Source organism: Polyodon spathula, chromosome 5, assembly GCF_017654505.1.
Source record: "Polyodon spathula isolate WHYD16114869_AA chromosome 5, ASM1765450v1, whole genome shotgun sequence".
Lineage (NCBI taxonomy): Eukaryota > Metazoa > Chordata > Actinopteri > Acipenseriformes > Polyodontidae > Polyodon > Polyodon spathula.
In genome coordinates, this window is record NC_054538.1 from 40,294,318 (window position 1) to 40,312,104 (window position 17,787).

Here is a 17,787-nt window from a genome sequence, read left to right on the forward strand (position 1 = left end):
GTACTAATGTGTACTTTCTATAAATATTGTACATACTTTAATGTTAACATATGGGGTATGTATTAACTACAGCCTTACATTTTAACTGTAATGTTACTTTAAACTACTGTACAAAAACTTGGGGTCTCACAATAAAAACGTCCCTTTCCTTATTTTCCACCTGAAAGAAAAAAAAAAAAAATCAATGTTTTTTTTCACAGCATTTAATCCTGCCTTGATAGTCGGGAAGTTGGTACTCTCAATGTAGTTAGCTACCTTACTGCATTCACTGAGTTTCTTCTGACTAGTACCAACATTATAGTAGTTTTTACAGTTCTGTAACTCTTCCTTTCTCATGCTCTAGTGTTCTCCCTTTCCAAGTCAGACACACTCCCTAAAAATGTTAAAAAAAAATATATATATTTTTATAAAAACGTTGCCGATACTGAACTAATGCAAATAAAGAAATGATAATACGGTACTCCTAATTGACAGCCTTGCTATAACAAACAACTATAACTATAATAAAAGCATCCTAACTCTCTCCAAACACAGAATATTGTTTTGCCTTCCAAAAACTTGGATAGCAATTTATTTTATTATTTTTTAGAAGTTTTAGATCATAAATACTGTATAGAAACATTCATGAGTGCCTAGCTCAATAACAGTGTTTGAAACTGACATCATTAAGCAGCGATAGAGAAAAATGTACTTTGTGAACTTGGATGACAGCCACAGCATCTGTTTATTTGTAATGTCATGTACCGTAGAGTAACAAGCAGCCATTCAGTGTGTTAAATCTTTTTCAACAGGGTTAACGTTCAGCCAGCTCCCAATGCTCACAGGCTGCAGTGCAAGTACCATAAACTGAAATATTTAAGCACACTTGCCAAACACAGCCAACACTTATGATAAGAATTACTACACCGTACACGGAGGCAAGCAAAGGTTGTGGCAGTTTTTTTTTTTTTTTTTACCTTATTAGGAAACAAACTGCACACTTCCCCATTACACCCAATGTTTGTTTTAAAATCAGCCAGTTACTATCTGTACTGTTTCACAAGCAACAGGGCCTTACCTTCGAACTCAGGAATTTCAGCTTAATGCATCATTTCAAAGAAACATGCTTTCTTTAGTGCATTCAAAAACTGCTACCTCTTTACAAAGCAAGGGATAGTAGTCTTGTAGTTACTCAAGCCACTTTTAATGGCAGGCACAAGTCTCTATGTTGCCGTGTAAATACATAGGTCATATAATAGGGTTCTAATTGATATTTAAAATGAATATAATCAATGCTCCTGCTATAGAGTATTACAAAAAAGGAAAATATCCATACCGTACATAACAAAAAAATAACTTGAGAAAATGTATACATATTCCAATGATCTACAATATACGTTACATTGACTTGGTTGTACCTGTCAGTTTGTTTATGCATTTATTTATTTATTTGCTAAACAAATAATTGCATTTCTGCTATTTTATTATAATATAAGTTAAGTTGCTACATAGTAGAGAATGGGTCCCCTGTTTCCTGGCACATCTTTTTTTTTTTTAATCTTTCTTTTATTGACCATAATCAAATAATTGCCCTCTTGCGGAAACCAAAAAAAGAACACTGTTCTAAACCAGGACGGTCACACAAGACACATCAACAAAAACTGCTGGAGTGACCAGGTCTTTAAAACTGTTTACGGAGGGCGAGAGTCTGATAGGCGGTGTTACATCAGAAATCTGATTTACTTAAATCCGTCTAATTATTGAAAAATAATAAAATGGTATCCAAAATCCTGGTAAATTGGACTTTGAATCAGTATACTGGAACATGGACATCACTGTCACAAATCGCTCATACTCATAAACAGATATGAACTATTGTATTGAGGTAGATTGCCCACATTTTTTAATCTATGAAAGAGGCCAGGAGAAAACATCAAAACTTGTGCTGGTAAAGGCATGTTTCTCAACAAAGTGAAGAGTCAGCAATCTACCTTTACTCCCAACTTACATAGTAGAATATAAAAGCCTCCAAAGGATGCAAGATCACCTAAAAAGCATATTCTACTGTAACTTCTTGTCACTAAAAAAACATGTAACGCTTAATGCTATTTGTGCAGACAGTTTGCATATGACTAAACAAGCACAGGCCAGAACTTGATCATGACACCCACAAAGCTTGACAGGAATGTGTGTACAGTACCAATCTGCATCACACTAACCCTCCCAACCAAAAATGATTTACAGTAGGAAAGACTCAAATTACATCATTTTAAAGCTGTTCAAACAGTGGACACTTTTCATGGAAAGAACAGTGTATTTTCCTGAACTTCGTTTCAGTATTACAGTACAGCACAGGATATGTTTCTCATCAAGGCATGAGGGTTTGACAAATGGCAAAAAAAGACCACATAAGGAAACCATACAATACAGACACACTGCGTTACATACATGCTTATAAATATTGTGTCTCTTTTCATATGGTGTGTATATGAACAAAAAGCTTGGCAAGCTACCCCTGTGTACATCACTGCCACAGTTTATCTCACGCTAACAGACACAGTGCTAAGCTGTGAAGGCAGTGTCCAGTGTCAGCAACCACTGAAGGGAGAAGGCCAGATGCAATGCTGGCGTTTACCTTCCTTGTCTTTGTTGGAATTTTCATTACATGTGGTTATTTGTGTGCTTGTAACAATTATTCATTTAAATCTTAGTCTACTGTAGGGCCAAGGACAAGAAAAAAACAAACAAACAAATCCTTCAAAAATGTGTAACTGAAAATCCCAAAACCCATTTGGTTGGCCATCGTAATGATTCACTTTGGGGTTCAAGTTACCACTAATTGTGAGACAGTGATGCCTGAGAGAGTACTGTAGGACTCTTACATCCAAAATAAGTAAAATCATACAATAATAACAAAAATCTTGTGCCAACTGCAGCTTTAACTTTGGCAAAACTACATTAGCATGGAGCAGTACACATTTAGATAGCCGTCAATTAATTCTGATTAGAAAACGATTGAGTGCGAACAGCCAATCAGCTTCCAGATCTAGCGGGCTTCTATTTTTCACAGATGCCCATTGGACTGTTGAAGTGCTTAACTGTGAATTACATTTTTTAAATCAATCTGCGCATAAATACTGGCTTTTCCCCTTAACATTCTAACCTACAACTAATCTGATAGCATAAGGCAGCATAACGAAGCTGAATTCACAGCTACTGGACAGGGAAGACACAAATGGTCCACAATTCTGTCATTGGCTGGATCCACACCCTCACCCTCCCTCAAATCCAGCCAGCCAGTCAGGGGGAATTCACACTTGGCTGATATTGTTTTCCAGTACTGTTCGTTTGAGTTCAGAACGTTTGCCCTTAAGTGTGAAAGCTCCAAACGTTCCCGGGAATGATTAAAAATGAACCGTCCTGAGACCACATGAAGGAGGTAACCTTGCTACGGTTGCAATTGAAGATGAAGATGTCACTTCATGGAGACAAAGAAAAGAATTCCGTTGCCTCTTCTGCTGCTGTAGAAGTATTGTACTTTAGCTAACTGTGATATCAGATGGTAAATTTTAAAAGTTATTTTTTTTTTAATTTTAAAAAAAAAAAAAAAAAAAAACGACATTTAAAACAATCGAGAATTAAGAATATTAGTCAGGCCTATATAATAAACAAATGATAACTTGAGATTTGTTTTCGTAGTAGTGCCAGTAGCTGAGAGACTACAAAATCCGGGTGAGATTTGGTGCAAACAGCAGATCCCACAAGATAATAGTCTGAACAAAAAGTTATAATAATAATAAAGCTATAATAATAATAATAATACAGGGTTTTATTAGATTCACGCTTCTCTCATGCGCTGGTTTCATTTGAATGGTAGTTTTACTTTAATTTGGAAATTCTGTGACGTGAATACATTTTAATTAAGATGAGTATTTGTCCCAGTGCCAAAGAAAACAACCGTGTTGTTGGTTTATCCAAGATCGTAATATTGCTACTGCATCATATAGTTCAGCTGCATAAGGACCTTTCTACCACAGAACAGAATATGTTAAAAAAAAAAAAAAAAACGCATGAGATAAGTGGCTTATGAACAGTAAGTGCAAAACGTTTTATTATTATTATATTAAATTAAGGCTGCCAAATGTTAAATTCATATGTTTTTACGTATCATGTATCAGACTGTACCGAGTTTTGTTTTATTTGCTATTTATTAGCTATTAGCTGTTTTTTTGTGTTCTCGGTACAATTGTAGATTTGCATCGTGAAAGGGAAGTGTTCTCGGTACAATTGAAAAGATGGAAGTGAACTCAGCACACATCCAGTCTGAAAGAGAAACGATCCGAGGAGGTTTCCACTGAAAAGCGTAGACCACACTTGGTAAGTGTACCACACTCGGTACACGTACAAGTATTCCCAGTGTGAAAAGGGGGTCAAACTCCCAACCCTGTTTCAGTTCTTTCCGCACCAGCCAATCCACTCCCTGCCTGCTTGAATGACGTCCCGCCTCCAACAACAAGTTTCAAGTCCAATTCAATACTACACGGACCATTCAACAATTCTACATGTCCTGATAAATTATAAGAAAGAGTAAGACCGCAATAAATAAATGTTAGCAATAATAATAATAATAATAATAATAATAATAATAATAATAATAATAATAATAATAATAATAATGTTCTCTCTAGATGCACGTGTTTTTCTATTCCAATTATGTTACACTATTTTGATCAGCGGAGTCGTTACAATGGTGGTTTTAAAGTTTTTTTTTTTTTTTTTTTTTTTTTTTTTTTTAAAGAGAAAATAAAGAAATCACTCATTTTCTAATAGAGATAGAGCAAACTCGATGCGGGCTCTACCGTGTGGTAGATGGCCTTGACTCGTTAGCGCCCTCGTCTATGGCTTGGGACACATAACTTCAGTCGCGGTCATCTAATCACACGGTAGATCCCACATTGACAGGCTCTATCGCTTAAATAGCTTGTGTTAGCACCAGCTAGTTCAGCACTAGGAAAAACCACACAGACTTAGCAGTATTCCAGATCCCCCTTCAAAGATGAGCAAAAGAATTAGAAAATGTGTTAAAAGTCCTAGTCAATGATTTCTTAGCATTTACTAAACATTACACGAGGGGCTACAATTACATCAACCAAAGAAGATATGGCAAAACCTGTATTTACTGCAGCCTGAACCATGCCATCTCCTGCCCCTACTGTACATGCAATAACCAATTCTTGTGAGTGAGGTAACATCAGTCAGCAGCCACAAGTGTTCACTTCCACTGGTAAGAGCTTAATTAGGGGTTTACTGTTTATTAGCCTGTTTCAGCAAAATGTATTTCTTGCTTAATATACAACCAATCAAGCACTGAGCTGCAGTAAGATAAATCATCAAAAGGTGCCTCTGTTCATTGGAGCAAACCCTTGCTAAGATGAGATCGCCGGTTACATATTACTTAAAGATAAGGGAGAGCTGAACAGAGTCCACTGAATCGAATGACTTTTCATATAGAATGACACCTCAAAGTGACTGGAAACAGCCAAGAATGAATACAGGGAATCACCTTTAGTGGTGTCTATTACAGTACTTATTGTTTACAGTATGTGTGAATTGAACTGTTTATTACATTTTGGGGGGTTTGAATTTACACACTGAATGACAGTGTCAAATTATTAAAAAAAAAAAAAATACTACCATGAACACAAATATGGCTTTAAGGATTTGATGGCATCCTACACCGTTGTAATTTGTGGGGAGGTGAAGTATTACATTATTTGCATTTATATATTGTATAGTGGCAAATGCAAATAATAATTTTTATACGTAGTCAACAAAGGGGCATCATGAGAACAAGTGAGAATATTGTCACATCTCCCTTTCTCTTAGTTTGGGTTCATCGGGGAAGGAGCTTCCTCAAAATCAGAGAAATTGGGCTGGAATGAATTCTCTTAGCACAGATTTGAAACATGTACTGCAAGAGTCCAGTTCAGAACATGCAGCTAAATCTCTCTGCTGCAAATGGACATGAACACGATTGATTACAATTGTTTTCAACACATTCCCAGCAGCAGATGGATTGTTAGCCATTTTTAAACAACTGTCTTTATATGTCTTTATCAGAGTCTTCATGTATAATGAGGATTACAACAGAAACTAGTAAACCACCACCTTAGACCCTGGCAAATAACAATATATATATATATATATATATATATATATATATATATATATATATATATATATATATATATATATATATATAGTAGAATTTTTTTTTTTTTTTTTTGAAGTGTCTAAAATGGTTCCAAGCATTAATGACTAGTGGAGTCATGTTACAAAATGTAAATAAATAAATTAAATAATAATAATAATTTTAATAGATTTAACTATGTGTTTCTTTTTGAGAAATTAGCTTTTGAAAAAGGCAGTCCCATAAATTGCTTTTAAACTTACATATTTAAAAGGTGGTCTGTAAGCTCATGTTGAAAGTATCAACCTACAGGGCTCGAAATTAACAGCGGCCATGCGACAGTTGCCATGGGTGCCCTTCTCAATTGCTGCATAATTTGCAAAAACGTTTTTTTTTTTTTTTTCAGGTCAGTAGTTTAGAAATACTTTGCTACATTGTATTAGCGTTCATTATTAATTGTCCATTATAATTTTATATTTTTTCAGTTCATCCATAAATTCAACAAAGCGCCTTTGAATTTTGTGTGAGTTTAGCTTCTGTTAAAATGTGTTGAATATAAGCCATTCAAATTGAACAAAATGGTCCCATGGTGTAGTGGTAAAAGCCAGTGCTTTCAGCCGGGCCGGTGGGGAGGTTTAATTTTCTGGTCAGGGAACTCGCTGCCTCTAGGTGCATGGCTACATCCTGTCTACCAAGCGCTAAATTGCTCTCTGTCCGGCATCGGTGATGAAATCTGTGTTCCTCCGAGCAGTGAAATTGTCATCGGAAGAGACTGTGCAGAAAGATTAAAAAAAAAAAAAAAGTGGCTGCTACAGAGGAGGAGGGGCAGAGGAACTGGTTATTATAATACACTTATTGAACAGTACATCTTACATATAACACTTTTTGTAACATTGCTGGTTAAAACAAAACACTCTTTTTATGACTCATTCTTGCATTATTCTCTAGCTTTAAAAATGACTTTATTTCTGAAGCCTTGCTTGATCTTTGTGTTTTCATCAGGATGGGAACAAATACAAAACTCATGCCAGCCCTCATGCCAGCCAGCCTGAAGGCACTCGGGTCACAATGTCATGCAATAAAACATGTACAGCTTTTGAACAACCTCTTTTGTGACTCCTAAGTACAACACTCTACAGTTTGGCACTGACTTAAGTCTAATGGCCTTGGTGCCCTCAACAAATTTACTGAAGTGAAGGCTGATTTAGCCTTGCCCCGTTTTTTTTGTTTTTTTTGCAAATTTAGAGCCTTGAACCTTTACAAGTGTTTCCTGCAATATGCCATCTGTATAACAAACACCATTTTGAACTACATTTTAAAACACATACTGCTTCAGCCAGCAGGTTTTAGCAGGAATACACTATATAGTAGTTTGAGAAATACCTTATATAAAAAAAGGAGTATTAACCCAGGCATGGTAAGCATTGCCATCACTGATCCTCCTTTTCATGGCCATTTTGTTCATTATTTTTTTTTTTTTTTTTATTACTTTAAAAATCAGGAATATGCACTGTGATGCATTACAGCCCAGATGGTATTTACAGGAAAAGAGACTCAGACACAGAAAGCTGCAAGTTTTAATGTACTAATATGCAGTTTTAAAAAATAACAGACAAAACTCAACAAAACAAATGGCACAAGAGCCAAAACAAAAGGTTTTATAAAACCTCACAAATATAAACAAAACAGGACAGCACAAAACGGAACACAAACATGGCCCTCCACCTCTAGCGCCAACATTAATACCACTCATTTTCAACTAACACCCGTGAATACCTATTTCATACCAATATGGCTGAGCCTAACTAATCATTTATTCAATTGTCGGCTCCATCCACTTTCCCACGTGTTTTGACGGGAAGAACTTTAACCCCCTGTCTGCCAACCCAATATTCCCCACACAAACACACACTGGCAGGGCTTCCACTATGCCACACTGTCACATACCTCCACCCTTGTGCGCAGCACACATGGCCGCCTTTGGCCACCTCGACCCCTAAAACACCAACTACCTCTCCCCATGTCCACCACCCCCCATGGATTCTTGTGGATACCCTGGTAGAGGCAACACTGGCAACAGCGGGGTATACTCTGGCAACAAAAATGCTACCAGTGGCAACACTGGCAGTGGAAAATGCTGACAGCGGTGCGGGGCTCTCAAGCAGTCACAGTGGCAGTAGCAACACCAACCCCCTCCCTTCCCCCCATGTCCACGTTCATATCAAGTAGTACAATGGACACATCAATAGATGTTAAGTTTTGTTCATGCTAGCTATGGGTCATTCTTCGAGGCAATGCCAATAGAAACTATAAACAGATTGTGTCAGCCAATCAGGTTTTGAGCAGAGGTCCTTGGTAAACTCCTACTGCAGGTCAATATTTATATTTCCATACAGGAAGGTGCACACTTTGAATGATTTGAATGTAACTTTCTAAATTACAAAACTTCCTTCGCTATGGGTTAACTGAAATTAAATCCAAATGAGGTTAATCAAACCTTTGGTGAAACTGGAGAGCTGCCCTGAGGTCAATCATCTGCACCACCCTAGGTCAATGCACTGGCTGAATCAGTCATGCAACTATCCAAACACTTTAGTAACAAAACAAAAAGGTGGTACCAGGGGCAAATAAAAAATAAATCAGACAGCATTTCAGATCGCTCTGACCTCATCAAGGGCAACTTCATATCACACAGAAAACTATAAGCAGTCACTCTATATTTTGTAAAGAATTGTTTTCATAGGCTAAAGAGCTGGCTGAACACAGCGACCTGGAGCTGAACCAACTCACCCCCAGTGTTACACACAGCCAGTCGATTCCTGAAGTAGGATTCACAATGTGTTCTTCTACAGCCTCTCCCATACCCTGCACTGTGTACTGCATAGTGAAGAGTGCCAGCGCTGATACTGCCCACACGTCTGTTGTCATTTTGACAGAATCTGTCACCGAGTTCACAAACATGTACATATGAGTGATTCCTAGATCAATAAAATACTGCTGACAAGTTGATATGTCATCGTACTTCCATTGTTGATCTGAACACTTCCATTTGTGGAGAATTAGGTTTTGAGTGATTGAGTAATTTACTCTCCAATTTAGACACTATGGAGGAAAATGTATTTTGCATGAGTAAAATGCAACACTACCTTGAAGTCATGAGTACTTTCAATAAATACTGTACATATTTAATGCTAACTTATGGTACATGCATTACAGCCTTACACTAACTGTAAAGTTACTTTACTGTACAAAACATGGCCTTGCAATAAAACAAAAATAACAACTATTCTTATTTTCTTTATTGAAAACAAACAATATGGGTGTGAAGCAAATAAACACTTCACTATTATTAAACCTTTATTTTACTAGGAAATCACATTGAGATTAAAATCTCTTTTTGCAACCTAAATCACCCAGATGGAATGTGCTTAACAAAAGCCTGCATGCACACACAGTACAATATATTTGCAGTGATTTAAACTAAAACCTGAAAATGCATTCCAAAAAGTACTGTAATTGTGCCCTGAGGACAAGTATGTTTTTATTTTTAAATTTGAATCATCAGGTTTCCCCTTTTTGGGAAATGCTATAGTCAATTCCAGTTCCCTTCCCAACACCCCACCCCTGTGCGTATTTTGTATTTGTGTTGGATTATTATTATTTATATGTATAGTTTGGTGTTTAAAAACACGGTTTTGTGATATTATTGTTTTATCGCATGGATGGGGTTAAAATTCCCCATCCAGCTAAAACCTGTGCGTAGCATGGCCACCTCCCAAATTAATCAAGTAATTACTAAGTGGGAGATGGCCACGTACAGTACCAGTCAAAAGTTTGAGTGCGCCTGCTCGAAACCAGGTTCTTCATGATTATCTATGCTTTTAACTGTATAAACTTGTCTATACACACTTAATATTTCATTATATGATATGTGTACTTATATAAGCTGATAATCATAAGTGAATTGCATTCAAAAATTTAATTTTTAAATGAAAATGTAAATCTTGTCAATTTCAATGAAATGGTCACCCAAACTGGGCCAAGAAACACAGAAACTAGACGTTTGAGGAGTGGAAGTCGGTCTTTATGGACCGACGAGTCAAAATTTGAAATATCTGGGTCCAACCGCAGTGTATTTGTAAGGGGGTGAGTGCATGAGTTGTGCATGTGTGGCTCCCACTGTCACTCAAGTAGGAGGCAGTGTCATGGTCTGGGGTTGCTTTGCTGGTGACAGAGTTGGTGATCTTTACCAAGTCCATGGCAAGCTCAACCAGCATGGCTATCATAGCATACTTCATAGGCATGCCATTCCATCAGGATTATGGCTAGTTGGGCAGTCCTTCATTCTTCAGCAAGATAATGACCCGAAACACACCTCTAAGTTCTGCAAGAACTATCTGGTGAAGAAGGAAAGTGAAGGACAACTCAATCTAATGACCTGGTCTGCCCAGTCTCCAGACCTCAATCCCATAGAACTTGTATGGAATGAACTGGACAGAAGAATCAAAGCAAAGATACCCACAAGTGCTCTGGGAATTGCTGCAGAAGAGCTGGGAAGACATGTCAGCGATTTCCTGCTGAAACTTGTTAACTGAATGCCTCGTGTTTGTGAGGCTGTTATTAAGGCAAACAGTAGCTATTTTGAGGAATCCAAGATTTAGAGACAATTTTCAATTTTCTTGAACATTGCTTTGATACTCCTCATGTTTTGTTTTGTACATTGTAACATTTGTTTTCATTTTCAAGTATTTACAGAAACGTATACAATGTAAAACATTGTCAATTATGAAAAAAAGTAGTTTCCAGCAAGTGTACTCAAACTTTTACTGGTACAGTATATAAAAGTAAAGCAGTGGCTCATAAAGGGTTGATAAGAGTTGGAGTTTGGATAAAAGAGATGGAGTGGCAGAAAGATCTTTAAAATAACAACTGCTAATCGTGCTGGCTTTACACTAGCACAATACTTGTTTGTTTGTTGCTGTATTATACCTGTTTGTTTTGGCCATCGTTCCGTTTTCTTTTTGATCCTGTTTTTGTTTAAACTGTTTTTTGTATTTAATAAATACGCAGTAGTGTCTGTCTCTTCCTGGTCTGACATCACCCACAAGCCATCCATGTGATATATGGTGTCAGAAAAATGGGATAACAGCAACTCCATGGACTCAGGCCAGGAAAAGTACTGCGGGTGAATTTTTTTTAAAGAACTTTTTTTTTTTGGATGTGTGGTTTTGTTGGAAGAACAAATACGGCCAGAATACCTCGCACCCCTGCCAACTACATGGCAGACGTGCCACTGGGAAGCCTACCTCCGTCTTCTCAAGATGCGGGGGGAGTAGGCACTTCCTGGCCAACTGCCCCTACCTATGAATGGAAGATAAACCACTGCCGTAGGATACTGTAGTTTCACAGTCATTGACAGATTTCGTTAACTGAAGCAGCGCTAGAATGCACTCTCATTCGTTTAAAAGGCTGTCAATCATCAAGACCTGCACCAACTGTGCACTTTCATTTGCCAGCTATAGCACTTGTCATTCAAAGCGCCTACTTTGTATACGGTGACAGTTACTAATTTGATTTGAAAATGGGGCGCAAAAGGAAAACATTTAATAAGTATTGTGCACAATACCCTATCCAACGGCAGACATCTCCGTGGCAAGACGAAGCAGACCCGTCTGCCTTGCCTTCCACTGACTCGAGTCAAGTTGTGCTGAAGCAGGAGAGGGGCGGAGCTCAGACTCCAAATACAGTAATAAGGGCAAGTTAGTTCTGTTCAACTATCTATTGTTTTGTTCTGTGCATATTATTTTTACTCGTAAATTTATGCTATAGAAGTCTGTAATACATTTTTATATGCCGTGTTACAATTTTTTATTTGTGTTGTAATCTTTATCTTTACAAGGCATAGCTCCGCTGTGACCAAACGTTATTTAAATTGGAATGTTGGTAACCATGGTTTTGTGGCATGTTGACTATGATAAAGGGGTTACTCAATGGCATAAAAAGTCTGTTTTTTTGGGAGTTTTTTTATGAATCAAGGTCGATTCGACACTTTCTCTGCTTGGAATGAAAAATTAAAATAAAATAAAACAGTAAATAAACGTCGATATTGATTGGCAAATTGGCAAAAAAACAAAAAATCGAATAGTAGCAAGCCTAATTAGTTTGAACTGTATTGGAGTTTGCTGACTTTTGGTTAGTTTAACCTGTGCTTTCATGTAAATCTTAGAAAACCGCTGAAACATGTTATCCCTGGGACTGTATCACTAGCCAAAGTGTTTGTCTGCTTCACTTAGTTTATTATAAGTATTACTTTGTAACTAAAGTTTTGATAAAACCAAGGGAATTCAATCCAAACCTAACACAGAGTTTCGAGAGACAGTTAGCTTTAATAAGAGAAACAGTGCAATCTAAAAACATCTTAACATTGAGAAAAGTGCAAATGTCCTGTTATAAAAGATAAAAGTGATAAAAATACAGTATTGGTAATCTCCTGTAACCTTAAGAACAGACCTGGTTTACTGTAGAATCATTATACCGCCCAGCCACCTAACCCCCTACATGTATGTTAAGCTAAACAAGCTACTAATTAATTAGGATGTCAGCAGAACAAGAAAGCGGAGTTTACAGCATGCTTTAAAAGCCTAAACATCCAGTAACATGATCTGGGCAATAAAAACACAATACTAAGGAATAAAGTTCTTGACAGAAAACAAATGGAAACTGAACACATTACTAACTGTGCACATACTGTCACTTTGTTTTTTGGTATGACTTAACTGCACAATCTTTGGACCATAATAACAATAACCATTAAATATATGATCATTTTAATTCTGTTAAGTCTGATCTTATTAAATTAAATAAGTTTCAATGATCCTCCGCCAAAGACTTATTCCAACCAAGAGCTACGGTGTAACTAAACAACCATTGTTTTGTTACAAATTAAAAAGTCCCATTTAAAAAACACCGGAACTCAAGTACCACATCTCTCTAAATAAAGGGCAGATCAGGCATATTAAATATGAGCAATAATGCAAGACATTAAAGTAGTCGAGGACCACAGTGTGGACTATTGTAAATCAAACTTTTGTGGTCATAGGTCAAAACTTTCAAATGCGATAAACAGCCAGCCTTCTTACCTGTATATCCCGCAGCCCAGCCCCACGAGGACACCATTGCCAACAGCCATTTAAACATCACTCCTTCAATGTGCCAAAAAGTGCGACTGTCCATCAGCCGGAGAGGCTGCAGTACTATCAAATATAAAACATACGAAGGGATGGCAACAAGATTATTGATGGCCATGAAGGAGAAGCGGAGGACGGCTTTCAGCAGAATCCAGCCCAGCCTCCGGGCTCGTTCTACCATCAGAGCCATTCTCCTTCTCCTCGCTGTTGCTTCGCCTAGTGGAAATAACGACACACAAATGAATACGAGCTTATACTGCGAACGAAAATTAATATACTATAGCCGGGACAAAACATTGCATACCAGAGAAGTAGTAAACAATATTTCAATAAACTAACCGTTTTCTTATTTCTCTTCAGAATTACAATAAATCACACCTTAAAAAAAAAAAAAAAAAACTTGCCTCCGCCCACTCGAGTCTTTTTATTACCACCAAGACAAATTAAACAACTATAATAATAATAATAATAATAATAATAATAATGGGAGGTTGTTCATTCAAATCCATGTAACACTTCCTGCAACTGCAACCTACAATATATTATGAATTGGGGTGGAAATGTGTGCCAGCAAGTCATAACTGTTAAGTCAAAAGAACGAAACACCAAATTCCCTTCATCTTAACAATGAAACTAAAAAGCCAATAACGTAAACAAAGTGTGAAATTTACGTTATATCAACATACAGTCCAGAACTAATCGTTAAAACTGAAACGAACGCTGCACGTAGCTTACCTTACAATGTTGCCTTTTCGTGTTGTTAAAATAGCGAACAGCAGAGCCAGATGCCGATGGGTTAACAATCAAATCTGTTTCAATTCTTGCGTTAGCATGAGTAGAGTGGAGGTCATGGACACGCCGTCTCTGGACTCAGCACTAAGACTATCAGACAGGACGTGTATTTATGATCTGGTGGAAGTCGGGGGTGGGAGGCAGGGTGATGATAAACGTACGAACATAAAAGGATACAGGAAAAAAAAAAAACAGCAATAACGTTGTGATAAGCAAAGCCTCTGTAAATAACCCAGTATAATTTCTCTCATTTACATATCGGACTGTATCCATTTATATTTTCATTGTTGTATTACACGCTGTATTACAATTTTGATCGACCTGAGCTAATAAAAATGGTTTTGTAAAAAAAAATAAAAAAATAAAAAAAATACTGTACCACACTTTGTGTGGTAAAATAGCGCTATCGCGATAGTCTCTTGATAGATATGGATAATATCTCAGATCTACGGAGGACATATGTCTTTCTTAGGCTTTCGTTTTCTCCATTGCCTGATTGATGATGAAGTCCCTTCAGTCGCTACAGAATGGATCACCTCTCCCTGTAACTACCAGTGAAGGACCGATTTGCTCTGTGAATACAAATGAATACAGTCCCAGGGATGAAATCTCTCACGTTAGGATTAACATTAAAAATCCTACTCACACTCCTGCTGCCACTGTGCAATGCCAGATGATCAAAAAAGAATGATGCCTACATATAGTCACATGTAGTTCCTTTTAGATTCATCAATATAACCAGATGTCTTAGTCTTTGGCAGTCTGACCACATCCCGCAAATTTAAAATCAAATGATTATTTTAGTGCGTGCTAGCCGATTTATAAATGGATTCTCCAGCACAGTGCAGAAGATGGTCTGTGCATTTAAACAAAACCCTCAAGAGTTAACAGTCCTGTGCGTCTGTCTACCTTCAGCTGTTATTCAGGAGGATCCGCGTGTAATTATGCAATCCTTGCGCGACCATGTCAGTTTCTTATTTGATTAGAAAGGCGATCCAGATAAAGTGCAGCCTGCTGTAGTAATTCATTTCCTATATTCTTACTAGCACTACTCTCTTCTCGTGCAGCCACCCTGGGGCTCTCTTTGTGACGTAAACTCTGACAGCACACGTCGCTCTGCGTACGCACACGGTCAAATTGCAAAGCAAGCTGGGCACAGAGACCAAAGAGATACAATGATGCGGAGAAGGTTTATTTATTTATTTATTTATTTTTTAAATGAAACAGAAATCTTGGCGGATCGCAAGTGGCTCCCTCTCTGGCTCAGAATCAGATTGTGTTGTTTGTTTGACAGTCCACATGCAAAGCTGTCAAGGTCAGCAGGACTCGAGCTAGACTTGAGATTGTGTTTGTAAAATGTTTTGTAGTACCGTATTTTTAAGGAGTGATGTTGTCCAACACTACACTGTACATCAATTTAAAGAACCACACTTAGACCGTACCACTTTTCAGAGGTTGTCCATGCTTTTAAAATTAATACTTTTAAACACAGAAGGGGGGTGTTTTGTGTGTGTGTGTGATCCTTCAGGAAGAGAAGTTTTCTTTAAATTATTTCTGTATAGTAATTATTTCTGTAAAGTAATTTTACAGAAATATTTTATATTTTGATAGATGAAATGGTAACCTGTATTCAGAGATGGTAGACACTGTGTGTGTGTGTGTGTGTGTGTGTGTGTGTGTGTGTGTGTGTGTGTGTGTGTGTGTGTGTGTGTATATATATATATATATATATATATATATACAGTTGTAGAAGGATGAGGGAAAAGTTACAAGATATAGATTTTTTTCAGCAGTCGTAAATTAAATTTATTTATTTATTTATTTATTTATTTGTAAAACTCCAAAAATGCTAATTAAAAAATATTCATACCCTGACAAAGAAAATTAAATTAATAGCTAGTTGAGGCACCTTTAGCAATAGTAACCTCTTTTAAACTATTAGGATATTTGTCAATGAGCTTTTGGCATGATTCTTTAATGATTTTTTACCATTCTTCAACACAAAATTGTGCCAGGTCATTCAAATTCCGAGGACTTCTCCTGTGCACAATTCTTCAATTCCAAAGATTACCAAAGATTCTCAATCAGATTTAGATTGAGACTTTGACAAGACCATTCCAGAACCTTGATTTTATTCTTCTTTAGCCATTCTGAAGTAGATTTTGATGTGTGCTTTGGATTGTTGTTGTGTTGGAATGTCCAGTTGCGCTATAAGTCAAGTTCTGTAGTGAAGGGCTTCAGATGATTGGCCAAAATGTTTTGGTATGCTATAGAATCCATTTGACCATGTATTGCAACTAAATTTCCTGTGCCATTAGAGGAAAAATAGCCCCATAGAAGGATATTACCGCCTCCATTCATAATCATATAGCTCAGTTTTTGTTTCATCACTCCACAATACCTTTGACCAGAACTCATATCCATCATTCAAATGCCGTTTGTGCAAACTTTAAATGATTGTCAATTGTGTGATGTTTTCCTAAGAGTGGCTTTTTCCTAGGCCTGCGACCATTGAGAGCTTCACCATGCAATACTTGACCCATAGTTGACATGGAAACCCCAGTCCCATTGCAGACAATTCACTTTGAATATCTTTGACAGTCAATCTCGGATTGTTATTAACCTTCCTCACCATTCTTCTACTTGTTCTTGGTGAAAGAACCTTCTTTCTTCCAGACAGAGGGAGCGTTGTGACAGTACCATGAGTCTTGTACTTCTTGATAATAGAAACAATAGTTGAAATTGGTATACTCAAATACTTGGAAATCATCTTGTATCCTTCTCCAGCTTTATGACAATAAATAATTTTCAACCTAAGGTCTTCCGATAGCTCTTTACTTTTTCCCATATTGACTTATTGGTAATGACAGCAATTATCCTATGCCAAATCCTTTTATACTCTACAATCTACAATCCAGCATTGTCTAGACTTTTGCAAAATTATGTTCCCCATTAACATATTGAAATTTCTAGCACCTTGTAGACAATACTATCATAGCTTCAAAGGGTATGAACACTTTTGAATTAGCATTTTTGAAGTTTTGCCAAAAGAATTACTGAAATAAATAAATAATTGTAGACATCATCCACAAAAGCAAAACTTTTGCTACAAAAGGTGCTTAGTGTACGTATGTACTGTATATGCGGGTTCGCGGCGTTGTCCTCTACGCCAATTTAATCGGTCACAGTGACCAAAAAATAAAATAAAACAGCTCGGGCCTAGCGCCCCTCTCAATTCTCTGGCTTTCCTAGCAAGGCTGGCACCAACATTGGCACCGACAGCGCTCGCCTCGACACCGATCCCAGCACCGACTGACTCGGCACTGGTGAATAATTTTAAAAACACGTCTGCAGGCTGCTCTTTGAGTGCATCAGTTTAAAAAAAAAAAAAAAAAAAAACAACTGCAAACATGTTGGTGCAGTCAACTGGGTCTTCAGCTGGCTTCCACCAGTGTGACCGGTGCTCAGCTAAGCTGTCCAGGCAGGATGAACACTGATCCTGTGCCAGGTGCCTAGGGCCAGAACACGCGGCCAAGGCACTGGCAGGTGAGCTGGACTGCTCTCCATGTCGGAAGTTCTCGAGGAGAACTAAGTGACGGAGAGCAGCCCTATCCCCAGCAGAGTCTTTCTCCTCCAACC

The 17,787-nt window shown here is 37.5% G+C and overlaps 1 protein-coding gene across 3 annotated transcripts in view; it reads right to left on the reverse strand.

Annotated features, from left to right (window-relative positions):
- Positions 1 to 15,240, reverse strand: part of LOC121315955 (acyl-CoA:lysophosphatidylglycerol acyltransferase 1-like) — a 67,997-nt gene extending 52,757 nt beyond the window's left edge. The window contains exons 1-3 of one of the 3 annotated variants that reach the window (XM_041250590.1): positions 15,058 to 15,240; positions 14,092 to 14,265; positions 13,309 to 13,572 (exon numbers count right to left, since the gene is read on the reverse strand). In XM_041250590.1, the coding sequence (XP_041106524.1) occupies positions 13,309 to 13,546 (238 nt within the window). In that variant the 5' untranslated portion in view covers positions 13,547 to 13,572; positions 14,092 to 14,265; positions 15,058 to 15,240. Of the gene's footprint in view, positions 1 to 13,308; positions 13,573 to 14,091; positions 14,520 to 14,794 lie in introns of those variants that run through there. The other 2 variants (XM_041250589.1, XM_041250591.1) reach the window with 2 other exon arrangements.
- Positions 15,241 to 17,787: the final 2,547 nt, after the last annotated feature.